This window comes from Mus musculus, chromosome 1 (assembly GCF_000001635.26).
Source record: "Mus musculus strain C57BL/6J chromosome 1, GRCm38.p6 C57BL/6J".
In the NCBI taxonomy this organism is placed as follows: domain Eukaryota; kingdom Metazoa; phylum Chordata; class Mammalia; order Rodentia; family Muridae; genus Mus; species Mus musculus.
In genome coordinates this window covers 189,245,621-189,266,592 of record NC_000067.6, presented here as the reverse complement: position 1 = coordinate 189,266,592, position 20,972 = coordinate 189,245,621, and the positions used below count along the sequence as shown (strand labels likewise).

Sequence of the window (20,972 nt, the reverse complement as noted above, 5' to 3'; positions counted from 1 at the left end):
TCTCCCACCTCCCCACCCACTCAGCATCATGCACGTGCTCACTTGCATGTTCTGTTCCCACAATGCTCTGTCAGTATTTCCTTTTAAACCCACCCAGTCTGAGCTGGGTTAGTTCTGGCTATGGGGTCTGCTTGGTGCTGTGGTTGATACATCAGGTGTCACAGCATTAAAGGAAACCTCCTCCTAGCAGCCATCTAATGCCAATAGTCCCTAAGGGAGGGTGGGACTCAATGCCCACTTCTCTCCTCTCTGCTGGGGTTTTGCCTGGCTCACAAGTCTTGTGCATGCTCTCACAAACACTGGCAGTTCATATGTACATCTGCCCTTTTGTCTCCAGAAAATTACTGTCTCTCTGACATCATCCACCACGGCTGGCTCTTGCAAACCGTGTTAACTGCTATCTACTGCAAGAGGTTTCTTTGATGAGAGCTGAGTGATGCACTGATGGACTGGTGTGCTGGTATCTCTCGATGGGTATGGTGGTATCTCCTGCTCTGTCCATGTCACAGAACAATAGCAGTAGGCTCTTCAGTAAGGCCCATAACCTTCAATCCACAGATTCTTGGCCTCACGGACAATTTGGTTTTATCCCTTGGAGCTGACCTTAAAGCCAATAATAAAAAAAAATAGTTGGTTACTCCCATAACGTTTATGGCAATGTTACAGCAGTGGGCACATCTTGCCAGGGAGGTCATTAACGAGGCTTGCGAAGTTCATACTTGGGTAAGACTGATGATGAAGCCTCTCCTCCAGGAGAACATAGCATCTTCCAGCGCAACGAAAGCCAGCCAGTAGGGATGAAGCTTCCAACTGAATAACAGTTCTAGATCTCCTTGCTCTATGATTCATGTATAAGATGTGTTCAGCAACAGGGCTTAACAGTCAAGTTTGGGAGACCATCAGTAGCAATAGCTTGTAATGTTCAGGGGGAGGGAGAGTCTGCGCCACTCCATTGGCTAGCAACTCAAAAAGAGATAACTAATTCCTGGTACTGGCTTTTTTATTTGGTAGTATGTTGTATCTAGTTGGGGGATTGCCTTCTCCCCTCCAACCTCCCTTAATAGAGTAACTCTGTTTACGCTTCTTATGTAAGTTTATGTTTTAGGAAGCTTCTATAGTAGTAGGTTTCAATGTGGCTCTTTCAAAAGGCTTTTATATACCTCTGAAGAGTCTCCTCTACTCTGCCATCCCACCTTCCCCCACCCCATTTAACCCTTCCTATTTCATTTTCCCCTTTCCCACATTCCTAACACTATATTCCATTTCTCCTTCCTTGAAACACAGAGGCACCCACTTTATTTTTCTTCTTCTCTCCTCTGTGTTGCTAATGTCATGTCTCAGTTTCTTTCTTGCTACTATAATAAAATACCCGCCAAAGGCGACTTAAGGAAGAAAGGTTTATCCTGGTTCCTGGTTCAAGGCCATTGTCATGGTGGCCAAGTCCAGGCAGTGGGAGCTTGAACAGCTGGTTACATCATATCCATAGTCAGAAATCAAGGGGACCAATGTGCATGCGCTGTCACTTGGGTCCTTTACCCCATTTTATATGGCCCAGAATCTCTGCCTGAGGAATGGCTCCACCCACAATTACCATGGCACTTCCCTTATCAATGAACAGAAAATACCCCCCTACATACAGGCATGCCCAGAGGCTCATCTAGCAGGCCATCTTAGGTTCTGTCAAGTTAGCAGTTAACACAGGCTATCTTAGGCCTCTATTCTCTATAGTCAGCAATTGCGTGTTTATGTGTCAGACCCATCAACTGATTGCTCATCTCAAATTCTCTCCACTCATACAGTCCAAGATCTAGGTCTAGGGAATGGTGCTGCCCACAGTGGGTTAGGTTTTCCCACCCCATTTAACGGAATGAAGACAATTCCCCACAGAGATACCCACATGCCAACCTGCTCTTTAAATAAAAGGTTTCCAGTTATGTCCCTGTTGAGCCAATGGTTCTCTCTTGTAAAGGTTAGCCCTGTTAACTTTTTACTCACTTTTCCTCACTCATTCCTTTCTCCTTCTCTTCCTCCCTCCCCTTCTCTGTGATGGTTGAGATTTTATTGACTTTTATTAAATGAGGAAGTCAGATGGTAGATGAGTTGTTGCTGCAAACAGTAGTGGTCACAACTCTGCTGGGCTGGGAGGGGAGGTTATTTATTTTTAGTACAAATAACTCAAGCCCTTGGGACTGCTCAGCGAGAGTAGCGTGCATGGGCCTGATAGTAGACAGTCCAGGAAGGGTGGACTTACCGTATAGGAAGTCTTGCTCTAGGCTACAGGACGGAGAAGAGAGAAGAGTTGGAATGTTCTCCAAAGTGATTGACAGGTAGCTTGGCTTCTGTCCCACTCTGCATCAGATGATCCACAAACTCCTTGAGTTTCAGGGTGTGGGATGGCATCCTGGCTTCAATTCTGTTGCCGTGATACAATACCCTTACAAAAGCAATTTTGGGGAGAAAAACATTTATTTTATATCATAATTCCTGGTTATAGTTCATTGTTTGGGGAGGGGGATTGAAACAGTCATAGCAATGGAGAGATGAGCAGAGACACGTGACTGTTTGCATGTCTATTGCTCAGCTCAAACTCTCTCCACTCATACAGTCCAGGATCGAGGCCTAGAGAATAGTGCTGCCCACAGTGGGTTAGGTTTTCTCACCCCATTTAACGGAATAAAGACAATTCCCCACAGAGATACCCACATGCTAACCTGCTCTTTATATAAAAGGTTCCCCCACTAAGACTCTTTTCAGGTGATTCCAGATGGTATCATGTTGACAGATGTAAATAGTACCTGCCAGAGAAGGAAAAGAAGATGTAATTTACAGTGTTTGCCAACTTCTATGATCAAAGTATTCCCACCAGAGATGTGTGTGTGTGTGTGTTGCTTACTGGATTGCTTCCCCTGGCTTGCTCAGGTTGCTTCCTTATAGAAACCAGGACTACCAGCCCAGGGACGGTACCACCCATAATGGGCTGGGCCCTCCCACCCTTGATCACTAATTGAGAAAATGCCTTACAGCTGGATCTCATGGAGGCATTTCCTCAAGGGAGGCTCTTTTCTCTGTGATAACTCCAGCTTGTGTCAAGTTGACACACAAAACTGGCCAGTCCAGTGTGCTTTGGTATTTTGAGTATCGGTGATGTATAATGCCATTGGTTTGATTGCTTTTACTGTTTTCCCAGTACGATCTGTATTTCTGTTTGTTCTTTGTATCGAAACTCGTAGGTACAAATCGGAGAAACAGAATATGCATGTAATCTCCAAGTCTCTCCGGTTGGAAAGGAAAAGACTAGAAGACTTTTCTGTGGGGAAGCCTTGTTGATGGGTTTACTTAACCAAATCAGACTCAGCATTAATGGAATAAGCTGAGGTCATGGGACTCCCAGGGGTGACAGACCAAGAAGGGTGTGATGTTCCCGTCAATGTGCCTTGAAGATACTTTTGAGGAAGTATTGGGCAGCTTGGATCTGGAGAATGTTTTACAAAAATGCAAGCCTATGTCCTGCAAAGACACAGAAGTATTCAAAGATTGACCCCTGGTACTACATATACAGTACCCAGAGGTGGAGCAAGGAGGACCAGACCAACTCCCCCCTTCCCCCCCCCCATATAATAAGCTTGAGATACATGAGACCTCATTTCAAACAACAAAACACAAACAAAAAAGCTGTCAGCAGCTTGCTACAAAAATGGTTCAGAAGGAAGAATGGATTTCAGGAGAGAGAGAGAGAGAGAGAGAGAGAGAGAGAGAGAGAGAGAGAGAGAGTGTGAGCTAGAGAGCCACAGGACAAACTGAGAAATGAATGACAGACATGGGAAATGTTCCAAGGAAATCTGTGTGACATTCCTGTGACTTTCCCAGGACTAAAATTATTTAAAAATCATAGGTATAAGGAGAAGAAAGAAGAGAAGAGGGAAGGGGAAGAGATAGGAAAGGAGGGAGGAGGAGGGGACAGGCAGAAAGCACCGTAGGAAAGGGGGGGGGGTAAAATAGGCTACAGAGCCATAGTCACTGGCTTCTGCCAGCATGCCATTGAAATACCATTTTTTATGTCTCTTGTAACAAATTCTCGCTGAATCCTTGGCGCTCCTGGGTGGAGTTCATGTAGCCCTTTGAGGTAGTTTGGTGATGTTAGTTACTCTCATCCTTTGAGACGGGCTTTTCCTGTGACTCTGGTCTATCCTCTCATAGCCAGACTATGATTGTCACCTTCTTAATTGCTGGTTTTTGCTGACATTTTGTCCTTGACTTCTCTTCTGTAGTCTGTACATTTTTTCTTTTCTTTCTTTTTTCTTTGTTTCTTTCCTTCTTTTCTTTCTTTCTTTTTTCTTTTTCAGATTACTTGATCTACCTCATGTTCTATACCTGTCCAGGGTTCTGTGTTTTTCTCCTGAGTTTGAGGCTTATGAATGTAACAGGGAGCAAGTGTCTAATTTAGTTATTACACTAGAGAAAAAGAAATCAACCTGGTCCAAAGGACGGCATCATACTTATTGTCAGTTCCGTGTTACCATAATAAAACGCCTGAGAGAGAGAGAGAGAGAGAGAGCTGACTTTCCAGCGGCACGTTTTGTTGTGGCTATGGTTCTTGGTCCAGGATTGGGTAGATTTGATACTTTGGGCCTCTGGTGTGCTTGAAGGAAACCAGAGGGAAGAGAACAGAGCAAACCAATGCTGTTACACTGTAACCCAGGAGACAACAGAACAGGGCAAACCTAAACTGTTACACTGTAATGCAGGAGACAAGAAGCAAGGGATTGGGTAGCTCAGTCTCCTCCAATGGCCAACTCCCAATGATGTAAATACCTCCCACTTGTCTCCACTGTGATGATTAACTGTCAACTTGGCAGAATCCAGTATCCCTGGAGATGTGCCTCTAGGCATGCCTGGTGGGATTAAGGTAGGCAGGCCCATGCATTAGGGTCATCCCCTGGCTGGGATCTGGGGCTGTGTAACTAGAGAAGGGAGCTGAACAGCAGGAAGCATCTATGTCTCTCTACTTGCTTGTGGCTGTGATGTCACCTGCTGTTTCAAGGTCTGCTGCCCTGATTTCCCTCTTCTGAGGGTTTCCCTGGAACCCTGAGCAGAATTAAACTCTTTCCTGCACCAATTGCTTTTGCCTGAATATTTGCTCACAGAAATGTGAAAAAAAATTGAGACCCTCCCCCCACCCTTGGGAAGTTTACACCAATCCCTAGTAATACCACACTGATGGCCGGGCAGTCAGCACGGTGCGTGGATCTTTGATGGACATTCAAGGAAGATAGCGCTTGCCTTCCATGGTCCTATCCGTGGGTCCCCACACTAGTCACTCTTCGCTTCCCAAGATCACCAGTTATCCTCGCCAGAATCTAAGACTAACCTTTTCCTATTCCCTCCTCGTGAGCACCATTGTCTTTTGGATCTAAAATGACATTGACGGGGCCAAAATGGATCCCGTCGCTGCAGACAGTTGAAAGCCCTTGCAGCAGCAGCAGCTCCGTCAGCCCAAACCTTTTGACACGGCAAGGAGCGTTTGGAACGTGCACTGTGTTTGCCTTCCCTTCCTTCATCTACTGGAAGCACACACAGCCCTCAGATATTTTCTTATTCAGTCTCTCAAAGATGACACCTTTTTTTCCTCTCTATTATTTCTCTTGATATTCTCTACCTTTGGTTGTTCACCTTGTCACGAACACTCTTCTTTCTGAAATCTAAGTAATTGCTACTCAGTTTCTGGTCAGCTCCTTGGGATCGTTTGTATATAGCTTCTCTCGGTCTCCTAAGTCCATGTGCACCAAGAACATTCTCTGGACCCAGAGACCCCTGCACAACCAGTTCTGCGCCCTCACAGCTCCCTCATGGAGTGGCCTTGCAGGCTAGCTTGCTTCATACTGTGTTCTCTGTGCTCAGCGCAGAGTTTGGCAAATAGCAGATGCTCGATGCTGTTTCCAAATGAGCATGATTAAAGGGGAGCCCGGTCCTCATGTCAGCTACAGGTTTGCCTGGTGAATCAGAAGGAAGACCACCGATCCAAAATGCTTAACCCAGCACGTGATTGGCTTAGCCTCAACCCGGCACGTGATTGGCTTAATCCCATAACACGTGGTTTGCTTAGCCCCACCTTTGAAGCCAGGCACTCCTCTTTGGCTACTTGTATCTTTGTGTGACTCTACCTGCTACTTGATCTTTGACTTGAAGCACCCAAGTAGGCCCATGTGTTGTGATCGCAGCCGGAATTCCCTATCACGCCTTCCTGTTCCATCAGTCTCCTTCCTGTCATTATAGCCACCCCCAGCCCTTCCAACCATACATGTGAACAATTGCCTTATGCTATGCAGGCTGCTTGTCTAATGACCTTTGTGCAGAATGACTCCCATGGGAGGTCAGAACATTCCAGAACATGATGTTGTGTGATGGTACTGCCATTTGCTTGATTATTATTTTGTCTATCGATAGACAAAATGCTTTGACTTTCTGATCTTTGCTTCCATCCGTACTATGACGTACTAGACGTAGTAACGACTAGTAGGAAACAACAGTAGTTTTCGCATTAGCTGAGGTACACCAAGCAGTGCAGTATAACGGACTTTCCCCAGTACCTTTACAGAGCATTTTACGTAGTTCTTACACCTTAAGGAAATGTACAGCAACAGCGAACCCTTTTAACAGCCGAGGAAGCGATCCGTGGAAGGTCCTTCGGTTGATGAGTGGCTGTCAAGTATTGGCAAACTTCACCGAGTTCTTAGTTCTTAGTGACTTTCAGAGCTGCATCTCGATTCTACATAGCAGCTGCCATGGGGTCAGAAGCTGCCTCGCTGCTCCTCAGTTCCCAGCACCTGCTGTGGGGTCTGCTTGTGCTCACAGCTTCTGACGGGAAAGGCTTCTGTGCCTACTAGTGGTTCCACGGAATGTTTTAGATTACAAAAAAGGAACCATGATCCTCTTACCATAAAACAGCTGGAGAGCAACAGCAGAAGACCCAGCGGAAGACCGAATCTCAATACACCATCCATTCACACTTCTGAGTAAGAGAAACGTCGAACAAAAGCTCCAGGTTGATTTGCCGTGGAGAAGAGACAAAGGATTATCTACCATACCTGTGTTCTCTGTGCGTCTGGGACATCCCGAACAGGTGTAGGGGATACCTCAGCAATTATGAGGTCCGTGAAAGGCAATGGCCTCCATCATGGCAAGTTCATGTCTTTGGACCTTGAAACTCTTCAGAATGTCACATTTTGGCATTTATCTATCTTTAAAATATAATAGGATTTTAAAAAAAGACATAAATTGTAACACTGCCTCACTCTTTAGATAATGTACGTGTGTTTGAAGATTCTTAATGTATCTCTCTGAACACATTATAAATGGTAATGTAAGTTTTGTAAGTCAATAGCAATTATCATTGCCTGGGAGACAGAAGGAGACTAATGAAAATATTGACTCCATTAGGTGCGTTAACACCGCATTGCTCATCGTCTGATCAAAGTTTCACCAAACATTAGCTGGATGTGGTATTTTATTAGAATAATTGCTTACATTAGCTTTTACTTGTACTGTTATAATATAAATTGAGTCTTCCCCAGGTGAAATAAACAATCCAGGTCTTGTAATAGCTGGTGATTTCTGGTTAAACTTGGCATGGGGTGTTTAAAACTATGATACATTTGTAAATAACTGGATTTTTCCATTTTTGGTTTTCTTTTTAGGATTTGGAAACATCTCCCCACGAACTGAAGGTGGAAAAATATTCTGCATCATCTATGCCTTGCTGGGAATTCCCCTCTTTGGCTTTCTACTGGCTGGGGTTGGTGATCAGCTAGGAACTATATTTGGAAAAGGAATTGCCAAAGTGGAAGACACATTTATTGTGAGTAGCACAAACTTCTTGCTACATCTATTTAATGGTTTTGAAAATATGTTACATATTCTAGCACCTTAGATAATGTAGACCTTCAGTTGCCTTTTATATAACAATTTCTATGCCTCTTAGCTTGCCACTAACTGTGTTTGACTTATTTACATACTTGATTGAAAGAAACTGAAAATTATGTACAAAAAAACAGAATTATAACCTTCCTGGGCTCCACTTGAAGTTGTATGGTGTCCTAATTATTTTCTCTGTGTGTGTGTGCACATGCAAACTTGTGCATCTTTCTCTCTGTGTGTATGTATGTGTGTGTATGTGCATGTGTGTGTGCTTGTGTGTGTGTGTGTGTGCATGTGTGTCTGTGTGTGTAGAAGTCAGAAGATAATCTAGAGTGTTATTCCTCAAGTACTATTCAATTTCTTTTTTTAATATAAGGTCTCTAAGTGACCCAGAATTCTCATTGGATGACCTTCCAGACCTGTTTGGCTCTGCCTACCCAACACTGGGATTACAATCATGTGCCACAGCTGGCTTTGTTATATGTGGCCTCTGTGGACTGAATGGATGTCCTCATATTTGTAAGGCAAACACTTTACATAACTGTGCTATCTCTTGAGGCCTCACTTATGTTCTTTAAAAGTAGTTGATTTCCTTTCAAACCTGTTTTATTTATTTTATGTTTGTGTTTTATTTATTTTATGTGATGAGTGTTTCTCTGCATCTATGTCTATGTACTGTGTGCATGCTTTGTGTCCATAGATGTCAGAAGAGGGCATCAGATCTCCTGGAACTAAGTTACAGATGGTTATGAGCCACTGTACGGGTGCTGTGAACTGCAAGAGCAACAAATGCTTTAACTGTTGACCCCCACCCTGCCCCAGCCACAAATCTTCATTTTCTTATTTGAGCAATATTAACAACATTTTTACATTGTTCACAGTAGTAAATGTTAAAAACTTAACCCTCGAAGCAAATAGCTGGCAATACTTTTATTTTGAAAATAAAATTTGACTGCTGCTGTCGTTGCTGTCTTTTGTGGTCCCATTGGGCAGGTTGCAATAATAAATAGCAGACACAAAATTCTGCAATAGTAGAACTCGGTTAAACAAAACTCATCTACAAAATGCAGCAGTTCAGAGGAACCCAAGATAGTAATGGTCATTCTATATTTAGATGTTGGCAAACAAAAGGGCATGGCAACTCTGCCAGTGGGGCTAATGGCAATGCCCACCTGCAGTCCTGACACTCAGGAGGCTGAAGTGGGAGCTCCAGGCCAGTCTCAATTACACCACAAGGACAGACGCCTTGCTTTAAAAATAACAAGAAAGTGACTAATCTCAAACAGGAGCTGGAGATGATCCACATTCCATCCTTAGTTATAAGAAATCCTTATTGAAGACCAGGTGAAAAGCAAACAGACCTGAACAGGTGCTGTGGTGATAGGTGTGGCCAGGCTTGCCAAGTCATACCCTTGCCTGCAGATCCAGTGGCAGCTCACTCACCTCAGACTCAGGTGCAGGCTCCCTTGGGATCACATCTGATCAACTGAATGAATGGCCTTGTCCACATTTCCCAGCCATGAATAGGCTGTGCTTGCCCAGGTTTCTCAGTTGTCACATATCCCTCGACTGTGTCTGGCCCGCAGTCAGCTGTGTGCCCACAGCAAAGACAAATTTCATTAAGCGGTTCATGTTAAGTATGGAGCCCTGTCTGAAGTCACTGGCTCCAACCGGATGAGCAAATGCACTACAATTTTGAAGAAAACATTTTACCCGTGGGGAAGTATATATGTGTAAAATAGCATTATTTATTGATATTGGTCGTTCTGGCTTATTTACAGTATACTTGATTTTAAGGAGTAAAGACCATTGAGAATGAAAACCCAGAGGGCAGGGAGTGATGTGCTCCCAGGATAGCCCTGTGTAGCTGGGTCTTGCCCGCATGTCAGTAACCTCTCTCTCCCGCTCGCCTCTGTCTTTGCAGAAGTGGAATGTTAGTCAGACGAAGATTCGTATCATCTCCACCATCATCTTCATCCTGTTTGGCTGTGTCCTCTTTGTGGCTCTCCCTGCGGTCATATTCAAGCACATAGAAGGCTGGAGCGCCCTGGACGCTATCTATTTTGTGGTTATCACTCTGACGACCATTGGATTTGGAGACTACGTGGCAGGTAAGGCTTCCTTGGGCTGTGGCTGCTCTCCTAACCCAGGTCTATTACTTAAGGCTCATTCTGGTTTATAACGGAACACAGGCTCTAGGAGATGACTGAGCTGCTATGCCAAAGACTCCAAGCTTGGTGGCTTTAAACAGAGGGACTCCAGGATCCTCTGAGACTCTGGGTAGAATTCTTTGCCACTTGTTAGTGATCGGGGGAAGTTGCCAGTGATCCCAGTTCTCAACAGAGTGATTCCCACCTCAGTCCTTCCAGTATATGGCAGCCCCCTTGTTTGTGTTCCTAGGTTCAATCTGTCTCCTTCCTCTGAGGACAGAGTCATTTGAGTTAAGGACCCAGCCTGCTCCCCCCATGATCTCACCTCTCTTCCTCTGAGGACTCAGTGACTGAGTTAAGGACCCACACTGCTCCCCTGTGAACTCCTCTTTGCTAAGGACAGCTCTAGGGACTGCATTTTTAAATACTTTCCCATTCCGTGGTATGTGGGGGTTGGGGCCTCAACATGTCTTTGGGGAGGACATGATCCAGCCCCTAACTGGCAGCGATAAATAGTGACTCCTTGACACTGGCGGGAAACAGAAGGATTAAGCTAGACTCATTTATGTTTTATTCTATGAAATGAATATCAAAGGCTGGTTGTATAGAGTTTTGCATTTCTAGGTTCTGCCAACGAAATATATATCTCTTATTTTTTTGGTATAAGAAAGTTCAACTCCCCTTCATCCTTTTAACTTTCTTTTTGTTTTAAGTTTGTAAAACTTTGCCAGTTTCAGAGGGTGATTCTTGCTCACTGAAGATTTTCTTTTTCCTGTGACACTGGAAGTTTTAATTATCAGTATAGGGCAGTAGCTTTGAGCCCAGCTAAAGTGGGTCACATGGTATCTGCATGGTTCCCATGATCTGATTTGTTCTCTCTGTGTCTGGTGACTGCTGACTGTCCCCTTGTGGTTTATCTGTCTTTCTTCCTTATCAACACAGATCTCACTGTCCTCATTGGTATTGTTCCAACTCCAGGTTTTATGTGTATGTGTTCATGCGTGTGCACACATGTGTATGGGGTGCATGTCTGTGTGTAAATGTGCAGGCCAGGTCTTTCTCAATTGCTCTCCACTATATTACTTGAAACATGAACCACTCATTGAACCTGGAGTTCATGGATTCAGCTGTGGGTCCTGGGTCCTCCTGTGTCTGCTTTGCCAGCTCTGAGATTACAGGGTCAAGCTGCAAAGCTTAGATATCTTTTCTATCTCATATCTGCATGCTCTTCACTTAACTATCTTCCAACGCCGATCTTAAACATTGGTAGTAAAGATAAATGTGCAGATGACCCTTCCGGGATCATTTTAATGGGCTCCGGCAATTTCAAACCATTAATTAATGAACTCCGGTTTGAAGTAACAGATGATACAATAGGGATACGATGTTGCCATGAAACTAGCAACACTTGTTATTAGCTTCTCAGAGTAAGTCCATCAGACTGGTTGAGATTCTTAAAAAATTCCTACATGTTTTGTATTTATCACTCTGTGTGTGCGTGTGCATGTGTGTGTGTGTGTGTGTATGTGTGGTGTAAACATACTGTATGGAGGACAGAGAACAGCTTGTGGGAGTTGGCTCTCTATAGACTCTGGAATGAATACAGGTCTCCAGGCTTGTATGACAGTTGCCTCTACCCACTGACCTGTCTTCCTGGCCTGACCTCAACACCTTATTTAAATACTTCCAGAAAAGAGGCTTCACCTCTCTGTTCAGAAATAATATCAGAAGGGGCTGAAGTTCGTGTTTGTGTAAGCATTAAGAATAAAGATGGCAAATACCGGTGGGGAACACGCAGTGTCCTGGAAGACGTGTGTCCTCCAGAGTAGGGCTCTCACTTTGCTTACAAGCACCACAGACACTTCTCTGTACCAGGTTAGTGGGGGGGGGGGGGTCCTGGGAGGGAGGTTGCAGGGGCCTAGCTTGATAATTACCAAAATGAGGTGAGGAGGGAGGTCCAAACATTTGTACGTCCATGTAAACAAGAAGATGTCTGTCTTAAAATTTTCCATTTTTCCTAGTTACCCTTGAGGATGTATGTAGTTGGTATAATCAGAACCAAGGAGTGTGGTTCTATGGGGGAAAGTGAGGTAGCATGATAAATATATATATATATATTTGTGATTTGTTTTGTTAGTTTTATCTAGTTATGTAAACATGATTCCAAAGTCTTATGAAATTTGTTGATTGTACAGAAATCAGGTGATGTCCTACATTTTAGGCCAACAGCCGGACATGGCATGGATATTTTAAACAACCCACAGACTGTGCCAATCTGGCTTGTGACATTCATGGTCTGAAGCACTTTAAAAATACAAAACTTATAAATGAATAAAATGTGGTTGGAGTCTTAAAATAATAGTTTCTGTGGCTACCACCTACATTGTCCTGGAGTGGGTAAAACCCCAAATAATTTATTTTCTGTCTTTTGGAAAACGTGTTAAAAAACAAACAAACTTATTTTAAATCCACCCAAAGAAGTCAACACTCTTAACCTGGGGAGATCCTGTCAGTCTACCTGTGGTTGTTGTCACCTGCCAAGGGAAGGGTATTCAATGGGACCATCCCCTGGGTCCTGGTGGGGAACCTCTGAGTCAATGCCCATGTCATAGAAGGATAGGCTGACAAGAATTATGCTCTGGAGTTAGAGAGATGGGTTAGCATTGGCATCCTTGCTGCTCTTGGAGAGAGTCTGAGCTAAGTTCCCAGGACTCATACAGTGGCTCCTGAGAGGCCTTTAACTCCAGCTTCAGGGTCTGACACCCTCTTCTGGCCTCCATTGGTTCTGCACACTGCTGTACATAAGCTCACACAGATATATAAAGTAGATATTTTTAAAGGAATGATACTCTGTGCAGTCAATACTGGGGGACATAGGTTTTCTTGTCAGTAGTATTTTGTTTCATTGAACACCCCCACCCTCATCAAAGGCATTACTTTCATCTTATTTTTATTTTGTAAAGGATTTTTTTTAAAGATAGAAATCTACCTTGCTACTTACTAGAACACAAGCTTGCTGTGATTAAAAAGACACATAGGAGCTAGCGAGGTGGCTCAGTGGTTAAGCACCTGCCTGACAGCTCACAACTGTAACTCCAGTTCCATAGAATCCATCGCCCTCTTCTGGCCTTTATGGGAACTGCATGCACCTGATGCATAGACCAGCAGGCAAACACTCATACACATGAGATAATAAAATAAATCTTAAAAAAAAAAATTCTGAGAGGGAGAATAGAGAAACAGTGAAGTTTAATGATTTTTCTGCCTCCTCGGTCTTTATTGGCCTTTATTGTGAGGCCACAGAGTTGTGTTTGTGAGGGCTGCTAGCTTTATGTGTCACATCCTTATACCTGGGGGCCATTCTGGACAAGGCAAGGCAGGAAACATGCCCTTGTAAGAATCTTCAGAAAACAGAAACTGGACTTGTCTTCCAAGCTTCCTGTGAGGGGACTGATTGTCGTGTATAACTGAAGATAGTGCACACAGTCAGCCATTCCTCCTGGGGACCTTATGACTACAGCAAGCTGCTAAGCTAGGGCAGAGCTCCTCCTGGGACAGACTGGCTATTTGCTTTGTGGAACATCCCCTCTGGCTACCAGATGTTCCTATCGATCAATTGATCGATATCACAAGAGCCATCCCTCCCCACTGTAAGCCTTTTAAGATGTTCTCTACAAAGCTTACTTTTATATTTCTGTTTCTGCCTGTGTCGGGGGCGTGATGTGGTGGCTGGGTCGTCACACTGGTGATTGACATCTGATCCTCCCAGCTGATCCGTTCTTTCCTCTCACCCAAGCTCTCCATCCCGAGAAGAAGCAAGGAGAGCTGAGTTTGGGCTGTGTGTTACCCTGATAACACAAGCGCACAGCTTAGAGCCATGTGTGCAGTGGTTCTTCCTGAAGTTGGAAGGGGAAAGGAAATGGGGGAGCCAGCATGGTTTGCATGGTTTTGAAAGTGTCGCTTGTAGTCACAGTGGTCGGGGTGAGCTCACGGTCCTATCTGGGAATTACTGTGGCTTTCCTCATTCCTGTCTATGACTTTTCATTTCTGCAAATGCCTAGGATGTCCAGTCATGCCCGCCTTTAGAATGAGGACTACCTCAGCCTCGCTTTCTTAAGATCCCTTAGGTGACAATGCTTGAAGACTGGAGAAAAGCCTAGCTACCAAGTTTAACACAACTTAAAATGCATTTTCAAAGCAGATGGCTTTTTAGATACCCATAACCAGACACAGGGGAAAGGGGGCAGCATGTTACCCCCAAAACATACTTCTCAGTAAAGTCCTCTAGAACACTCCTTTTCCCAAGTCAGCCTAGGTTGTTTCCAAAAGGCACACATGAGGGAAAGCCTGTGCAAAAGAGACTTCAACAAAGTGGGGGGGGGGGTAGAGGTGTCTCGAATTCCCTACACTTTTAAGAAAACCTCACAATCTTAGTCCCCAGACTTAAGCATTATAAGTAACCATTATGGCTGACACCACAAAGTCACATGTGGTTGATTAGTTATGTGTGGTACTGCTCGTGCAGAGAGAGAGTGGGTATTGGGTTCCAAGCACCCACGTAGCACCTCCAGAGAACTCAGTGCCTTCTCCTGGCCTTCTTGGAGACTATATTCTGATGCACAAACTCACATTCAGACAGACAGACAGACAGACAGACAGGCAGACACACACACACACACGCGCGCGCACACACACATACACATCCTTAATTAAAAAGTAAAGAAGGATAGTTCATATGTATATATATGTATATACATGTGTGTGTATATATATATATATATCAGATGTTTAAGTTGTTTTTTATGAATTTTTCATCACTGAAAGAGTGTACTCTTAGATCCTGGGAGCTTACTTATCCCACAGGAGGCAGAGTGTCTCCCTGCCTGGTCTAACGTCACGTGTAGGGCATTACTTGCCTCTTCCTCACAGAGCACAGCTCTGCCTCCCCAGCTAAGGCCCTTCTTCCCTGGCATGTTACCTGGATGACTTTTTAAATTAAGTTTTCAAAGTTCTATTGTCATTTGTCATTGCATTTTTGGCTTGGGGAAAGACATAAATCTGTGTCCCCTACAAAGTTTCCTAGAATTATATAAGTCATCTTCGGAAGTGATGCTTTTCATAGCCAAGTGATTTCCTTTCTGTATAATCCCAAATAGGACTCATGCAGTGAGCACTCTCTTAATCTAAGGGAATGCCATTGTGAAAACATCTCGGGCTCTGTTTAAAGCCATCACGAAGTTTGTTGTTCAGAACAATTGTTGCTAGAAATCCTCTAGGATACAGTGCCTGATACAGCCTAAGATTTGCACAATTATCCCTCAGGCCAGTTCCAAAATTGCTGCCTTTAAGCTGATTGCTGAGGAAGGTGTTGCTGGAGAGCCAATAGGTACCCAAAAAAGTACTTGATGAGGGTAGAGGATGCTTGAAAACCGGTGACCCTTCACAAGATCAGCTCAGAAAATGAAAACAAGAACCTTTCTGTTAATCAGAAAGGTGAAGCTTGTGTGACTGCTTGGAAGATGTATTATATACTCTGTGTGTGTGTGTGTGTGTGTGTGTGTGTGTGTGTGTGTGTGTGTGTGTGTGATGTATTCAAGGACAACTTTAGGGACTCAGTTCTCTCTTCCCACCGTTTGAGGCAGGGCACTCTTGCTTCTCCTCTCTGCATTGCCAAGACCAGCTGGCCTATAAGCTTTGCAGAGAATTTCTTGTCTTCCTTTTGCATCTGGCTGAAGGAGGGCTCGGCTGCAGAAGCGGCTGGCTTATCACATGGATTCCAGGGATCTGAACTCAGGTCATCAAGCTTTACAGCAAGTGACCTAACACACAGAGCCCCCTTACTGGCTCTCTGTCTTATAATCAGCACTCATTCGGAAATTCATATTCGTTTACTCTGATGGTTAGTGAACACACCGTTTATGAGATACTGTGTTCAGCACTCAAAGTGACAAAGGCTGTGGCTCCTGCTCCTCCAAAAGGAATGTATGAAATTAGGGGGCAGCCACTCAATAGGGATCAAGGTCTGTGGAACAGGGGAAATCTGCTCATTGTGCTTTAGCCAGTGATGAGAAAACTGTGCACTTGATTAATCAGCAGAATTGGAGTGGGGGTAGGGTCTGTGGGCAAGCCAAGAGATTAGCTCACAGGGGTCAGCAGGCTTCTAGAAGCATTGTAGAAACACAGGAGGACGGAGCAAAGGAGCGAGCCTTGGTGAGTGATGGTTATGACGGAGCTGGTGCTTAGTGGAGACTCCAAACTGCTCTCCACGGAGATATCAAAACAATTCCCAGTGGAAATGATCACTTAACTCCTGTACACAGTGCTTGCACAGCACACGCTGCACACGGCGCACCTCACACCGCACGCTGCACACGGCACACCTCACACCGCACGCTGCACACGGCGCACCTCACACCGCACGCTGCACACGGCACACCTCACACCACACACCGCTGCACACGGCACACCTCACACCGCACGCTGCACACGGCACACCTCACACCACACACCGCTGCACACGTCTACCCTTGTAGAGAGATGACTGAGGGAGGGACTTGTAGATTTCCCTTTCTTTGCACCCACGAGGTTCCTGTTCTTCCAACAGTAGGTTTTACATGAAGAACAGAAGTGGAAATGGGCTGGTTTCTAAATCTGAGTGCTGATCTCTAACTTCCAAAAATATAACTTCAAATGCTAGGCAGATCTAATTGTCTCCACTTTAAAATAATTTCAAGTTTTAAGTTTTATTATATGTGTATGGGTGTTTTGCCTGTATGTGTATCTCTATACTATGTGTGTGAGTGCTGTCTTCAGAGGCCAGAAGAGGGCATTGGATTCCCTGGAACTGGAGCCACAGATGGTTGTGAGATTGTATGTGGGTGCTGGGAATTGAACTCGGGACCTCTGGAAGAGCAGCTGCTGAGCCATCTATCTCTACAGCCCTCTTCTTTAGCTTTACATTTTCCTGTATCAGTGACATAATACGTTTTATATATATATTTATATATGTATATATGTGTATATATATAAAACCTATTATACATATACAGATATATATGTGTATATAATAGGTTATGTATATATAATACATAATATATAATAGGTCATATATAATACATAGTAGGTGATATAATAGGTTATATATAATATATTATATACAATAGGTGATATAGTCAGCTATATATATATATATAATATAGTTATATACTAGGTTATATAATCGGTTATGTAACCGATTATATAATAGGTTATATGTAATACAATATATGTAAGAGGTGATATAATAGGATATATATATATCAGTGTTTTAATAGGTGAGTTATTGCTGAAGACCAAAGTCACTAGATTGACCATGCCACTATAAGAATGTTTCTGTTCTCTAGGAAATTTGCTGTCACAAGAGAAAAGTATGCAAAACAGAAATATCATAATCATAATAAAAATAAATCATCAGTAGTAAAATTATAGTCAAAGCCCCAAGTTAAGAGCATTATTTGATATCCAAACTAAAATACTTAGAAACAAACCTGTTTCTGTGACTTAAATGGGTCTCCCCCAACAACTCATGCACGCTGTGTCTCCAGAGGCTTAGCGGCCTAGGATGCCTTCTGCTTACTGCGTGCTTTCATGGGAAAATGTAGGACCCCAGTCTCTCATTTCTCAGCTTCTTGGCCCATAACACACTCTTGTCATGATTGCTCCTCAGTGTTCCTCACCAGAGTCAAATCAATGAGGTCACCGGACCCCAAATTGGAACTTCCAGAGTCATGGGCTGAGTGAACTGGTTTTGGTTGTTTCACGCTCGCTCTGTGTATCTTGTTATAGCAATGTGAAGCTGAAACTCGGGTTTCTTTAGAGTGTCACTGTGTTTCTGTTCTATAACACACATATATGGCTTTAGAAGATGGGAGGATGGTCCTGGAATTGATGATCTGAATCAAGAATGACTGTGCTTTCAAACCAGGGTATGTGAGGTTTTTATCATTAATATTTTGTGATTCAGAAGAAGAAAATCCACAGGTCAAGAAAATTAAGGGGAAGGTGTGTTATGTTCTCACATTCTTATTTTTTAAAATTACTTTAGCATGAAAAAAATCTCACACACACACACATGCACACACAAACACACACACACACACACACACACTCACCCACACACACACACACACACACACACACACACACACACACAGCTCTATAGTGGTAGTTATGCAAAACACTTGCCTGATCCCAATCTCATGGTCTGTGGAACAGAATATCACCACCTTCTGGAAACCACTTGAGTCAGGAGGTAAATAGAGGGCCTCGTCTTCAGATCCACAGGGCTACCTTGAGCCAAAGGGGATGCTTGTCAGGCCTGGCTGGATGACTCTCACGGTAACTAAGCATCTTCCATACCATGGGGGTGGAGCAGTTTTGTTGACCCTGTCCTCTGAGTATTGTCCCCTCCTAATCTTACATTTCTCCTTTAATGGCACTAAGAAGTGATGTCTTTATGGGTCATTAGGTCACAAAGGATTCACTGTCTTGAGTGGGATTGATGCTGTAAATGCTCCTAGTCTCCCTCTCCCTCTCCCACTTACGTTCCTGCTACGAGTGTGTCATAGCTCACTGTCCTGCAAGTAGAACAGCCACCACCTTTGTTAGAATGGCTCCCACTACTTGTGAGAGAGCCCCAAAGGTCTGGCTTGTTGAACGTTGATGTTCCATCTTAGAAGGAGTAGATGGAAGGGCCATTCAATTCAGGCCGCTCCCTTCAGTACCTCCTGGCCAGTTGTATGTCATTCTTTCCTGATTATACCCTTACTCATCATCTCAGGAGGTGCTGGAGTATGCAGACTGGGGAAGGAACTCCATCCATGCAGCTAATTGTCTTCATCCAGGCTGGGGTGAGAGGTTTTGGGTATCATGGCTACTTGAGGATCTCTGTGCTTTCATATGTAACCCTTCACTCATGATGTATAAGTAGGACCAGTAAGCGCACTGGCTCCCCAGGTTGGACCTTGGTTTGTGCTGGCATCCTGTGTGGAGAGTACCCTCTCAACACCGGGCTGCAGGACAGCTGGATGGTGTAAGGTGCAGGGTAGCGACAGTTAGGAGCTGAGCATATGGGTGAAGGACAACTCCATCCTGTGGAAGGAGGAGCCACACTTCAGAGCAACACAAGACTGGGTTTGCAGGTGAGCTCTGTGGCTCCTGTCCATTTGTGACGTGCTACGGTTCATTTTCCATGCCCTTACATCTCTATTTAAAGTCACTAGGATTTCAGACAAGCCGCATGGATCTGGCTGTCTCTCTTGAATTCTGGGCAGATTGAACTGGGTGGCACTTGAATCATCAACTTTATTTCTGAAAAAGCAGATGGAGATAAAGCTAAATTATACCTAAGGCCCCATTGATGCCCAAATACAGGAGCCTCAGCTCCTTCACCTACAGAGCTTTAGGGTAGGATGGCTTTCCGGGAACCACCTGTAGTCCTTTAGGGTGGGGTGGTGCTAGTCATGGGGGTTAATCTGTTAGGCTAAGTTCTCACTCACCTCCCCCAGGAGGATTTTTGAATATTCTATAAGTGAGTTGAAATGAGCATATTGACTGAGCAATGTAGGGCATCCAGAGTCAGAAAGTCTCCCCATAAGCTATTGTCCATCCTCTTCCTGCCATGACTCTCAGGGAGCAGGCAGGCAGGTTCTCTCAGTGATTGATATAGGGGAGGTTCCCAGCCACTTAGGGAACCCACTTTGAGGAGAGAATCATTTCCTAGCATTGTGAACAGCTTGAACCTTCCAGAGTTATATTTTTAGTAGTTTAATCTGCTATATTGGATTAAGCTCTGGCAGAGTGTGAGTCTTGCAAATGTCAAGGAGGGGTGGGGGGAGGAGGAGGAAGAGGAAGAGAAGAAGGAAAGAGGAAAAGGAAGCCATCACACATCCCAATACAGACTCAGAATGCTTAGACTATTTGAAAAAGTTGAGGAGGTTCCTGAAGCTGTCTGCCTCCACCCTCTTTGGTATTTTTATTGCTATCTGTACATTTTCATATAATGTTCTCATATAAAAGCTCCTAAAATGGAAAGAGCTTATGTGCACAGGAGGGGAAGGGGATACATAAAAGGGGAGGGAGGGTGTAGAATACAGCATCCTGCAGTCCACAACATGAACAGTGAGAGGAAGAAAAGAAACCGGTAGATGTGGCAACAGACAAGGTGTGGGCTTTCTGTCTAAGACAGAGAAGTCACTCTGCACCCTTTGATCCTTTATGATTTTTAGATGGCCTCTCTCTGGTCCTCTAAGCCGCTCTGATGTTCCCAGTCCTTCTAGCTCAGCGTCCCACGTGCTAGATTCGGGTGCAAGCTGCCACTCCCAGCTACTTCACTTAATTAATGAGAGACAGCTGGACACAGTTCTAAACAATAGGGAGAAAATTAACACTCCTGACACTCAAGGATTTTTTTTTAAAAGCATTTCCTGTGGTTCAGAGCACTTGCTATTCTTGAAGAGAACTGAGTTTGGATGCTAGCACCTACATCAGCTCACAGGTGCTGTTAGCCTCATCTCTAGGGTACTGGATATCCCCTTCTGACCTCAGCAGGCACCTGCACACATGTACACATGTACAAACACACACACACACACGTGTGTGTGTGTGTGTGTGTGTGTGCCTATACTCACATACATACAATTAAAAATAAGAAAAGATTAAAATCGTTTTTTCATTTTAAAATCTCCCCCTTTAAATCAAGCTATCTTAATATTACAGATACATTAACAGAGGGAAGATTTTTGCATCCTGTGAGCTGATTAATGAACAAATTGATTTATAAGCCTTAGGTTTGGGAAAGTGAATAGGGTGAATAGTTGTCTGACAATGACTTCTTTCTTGGTGTTTTTCTTCTTAGACCATCCAGCTGCC

General features: G+C 44.1%; 1 protein-coding gene across 8 annotated transcripts in view; it reads left to right on the top strand.

The window, feature by feature from the left end:
• Kcnk2 (potassium channel, subfamily K, member 2) overlaps positions 1–20,972 on the top strand; it is a 194,853-nt gene that overhangs the window by 136,190 nt on the left and 37,691 nt on the right. For all 8 annotated transcript variants that reach the window (XM_006497121.4, NM_001281848.1, XM_006497122.4 and 5 more), the window contains 2 exons: positions 7,695–7,855; positions 9,839–10,025. In XM_006497121.4, coding sequence (XP_006497184.1) covers positions 7,695–7,855; positions 9,839–10,025 — 348 coding nt within the window. The remainder of the gene's footprint in view (positions 1–7,694; positions 7,856–9,838; positions 10,026–20,972) is intronic.